This window comes from Lygodium microphyllum, chromosome 14 (genome assembly GCF_053477565.2).
Source record: "Lygodium microphyllum isolate KBCC chromosome 14, Lygodium_microphyllum_v1.1.10, whole genome shotgun sequence".
Taxonomy (NCBI): Eukaryota; Viridiplantae; Streptophyta; class Polypodiopsida; order Schizaeales; family Lygodiaceae; genus Lygodium; species Lygodium microphyllum.
Window position 1 is genome coordinate 52,289,999 of NC_141148.1, and position 2,674 is coordinate 52,292,672.

Consider the following 2,674-nt stretch of genomic DNA (forward strand, 5'->3'; position numbering starts at 1 on the left):
ACTTGGCAAACTCAATGTCTTGTTTACACGGGGGGGTCCATTTTTCGTGGCGTCAGCCCTAACCCTTAGTTTCACGGTTAATACTAATCCGAATAATAGTAACAGATGCAGGAATAATGCTAAGAATATAATAGCTTGTAAGTGTCATTTAACCTCGTTGTCCGGGGGAAAAACATTCGTGAAATGGGGCACGTGCAAGCACTAGTATGAGGTTTAGCATCACGCCCGCAGATCGAGAGAACGTATACGAGCGGAACAACCCCTCTCTCGTATAGAAATAGGCACCAGACTCTGTGTTTTTGCTATACATTATCGTGTATGCAAGAGTTATTCTCCATGGGTGCAGTACGTGATCGTGGGTGTTTTCGTTCGGACGTGGCTCTGCTACCACTTCTAGCATGCATCGTTATGGGATCGATGGCGTGTGGTGAGCCCCCAATCCCCCCTCTTTCTCTCTCGCTCGTAAATATTTTGCTATGTTGCGTTCTGAATCCATTTGGTCATACGATACTATGCTTACCTCCGCTATACGGCTTTTCATTGCTTCTTATGCAGCCTCCACAGAAATCGACAAGAATACTGTGTATTCCGCGCGTCACTTGATGCCGGCCAGGAGGATGAAGCTGACAGACTTGGGGGATTACCAGCGCCCAGGACCCAGTGCAGATCCTACGAGTGACCCTCCCCTGGGGACAGTCTCTGGTTTTCATCGTTATCCTAACCCAGCGCATCTGACTGGTTTTCATGTGCAGCAGCTGGAGGCCACTCCGTCTCCCTTGAATACTTCCACTGGCGAGGAGACAAAGAATCATGCTAGTAATGAGGTGATGGCGCATATGGATTATCAAGACCCCACTGCGAATAATGATCCAGGCAGTGATGCAAGCGTACCTCCTCCACCACCCTTCTGATCTAATTCACCCTTCATCATCCTCGTGTCTAATTTTCCAGAGTCCATTTTAGATTTTTAGGTTGTGCAAGATGAATCTGAGATATTTTGTTGTGTCCTGATCTGAAGATCAAATTACTCTTACTGATTTGGCCGTACAGCACTTGGCAAGCCCTCCTCTCGTCGGACAGTCCGGCATGTACTAAGCTTCCACTTTATTCATACACACATCGTTTATCTTTATTCCCATTGCCATCGCTTGTTTTAGCATATATATTTATGCTACAACCTGCTTTAACGTGATACACCGCAGAATACAACTTTGTAGAATCGATCTATGTATGTGAGAGAGTGAGAGAGGGAGAGAGATAGAGAGGATAACTCGATTTCCCCACCTCTGCGGTTATGTGTCTGCTCTATTTCCAACATGTTCTTTATGTTCTTTTTTTCATTCGATAAGTATTAGTGATAAAGTATGTTTTCTCATATTTCTGCATGGTTATATTTGAGTTTCCTATAAGATGTGTGATATTGGATTAGGTATTTTTTGTATGAGACAGTTCAGTCGTATTATGCATTCGACATAGATTTGGGGCTAAAACACTTGGCAATCCTGGTATGCTTTTTTGAATCTTTGGTATAGAAGTTTAATAAAAAACACCTTTAATTGATGCATGAAATTTGAAGCTCTATTAAAAATGACCTTGTTTTGGAAAAGAAAACCTAATTTCCTATATGCAATTTGAAAGGTTTTCTGGGTGCAAAATTTGTGCAAAGACTAGAATTGCCTAAACTAATGATATATTACCTATAGCAAGATGATACATTTTAAAGAGTTAATTTTTTATTTCTTCTTGTGTGATAACCAATTACTCTGTTTTTTTGTCTAGTAACAAGTCTTAGGAATGAGAAAAAACATTAAGTAACAATAGCATGAGTTTCAAAAAATTAAAGGAGGACAAGCATGAAGATTTTCAATCCTAGATGAAAATAGAGATGGATTGTTCATTAAGATAGTTCAAAATGAAAGCACTATTTCAAGATTACCATCTCTGTGATAAACTCCGACTAAATCTAATAAGAAAGAGAAAGCACTATCTTTTGCCTACTACTATTGGAAACTTACGGAGAATTAACGAGAAGGCATTCACGTTTCATTTTGAGTTCTCAAGTTTAAAATTTTAATCTGATTAATTGCAATGGATAAATCAAAGGAGTAAAAAAGTGGTGCAAAGTTTGCTTTGAGTCTTGACATACTTCAAAGCATTGTTCTTATGTTCACTACAAGGATTTGGGCTAGTAACGACGTCGATTAGCGATGGCGGATAGAGGCGTCGCTATTGGCGTCGCTAATAGCGTCGCTAGTTGCGTCGCGCGACGCAAATAGCGACGGGCCGCAGGGAAAAAACACGGCTGAAATTGAGCGCGGTTTTCATTTCTTGTTTGCTCCATTGAGAGTTTTGAGAGTGAGAGCGAGGGAGAGAGTGACCGTCATGAGAGAAGGAGAGGAAGAAGACTTGCCGCCACCCGCCGCCGCCGCCGTTGTTCGCGAAGGAGAGGAGGAGCCTTCATCGCAAAGAGAAGCCGCCCCATGCTCGCCATATCTCATCGGTGAGTCTCCCTCTCTCTTTCTTTTGCTTGTTCAAGGTTTAAATCACTCTCTTTTGCTTGTTTAGGAGAGGAAATGAAAGAGAAAGAGAGGAAGAGGGAGAGAGAGGGAGAGAAAGAGAAAGAGAGGGAGAGGGAGAGGGAGAGGGAGAGAAAGAGAAAGAGAGGGAGAGTGCA

At 42.3% G+C, this 2,674-nt stretch overlaps 1 protein-coding gene across 1 annotated transcript; it reads left to right on the forward strand.

Annotated features, from left to right (window-relative positions):
* The first annotated feature begins 200 nt into the window (after nt 1-200).
* On the forward strand, nt 201-1,111 carry LOC148025597 (uncharacterized). The gene is made up of 2 exons (XM_087692116.1): nt 201-427; nt 556-1,111. Exons 1-2 carry the CDS (start codon nt 319-321, stop codon nt 909-911), a joined length of 465 nt encoding a protein of 154 aa, XP_087548242.1. The 5' UTR covers nt 201-318; the 3' UTR covers nt 912-1,111.
* The last annotated feature ends 1,563 nt before the right edge of the window (nt 1,112-2,674 follow it).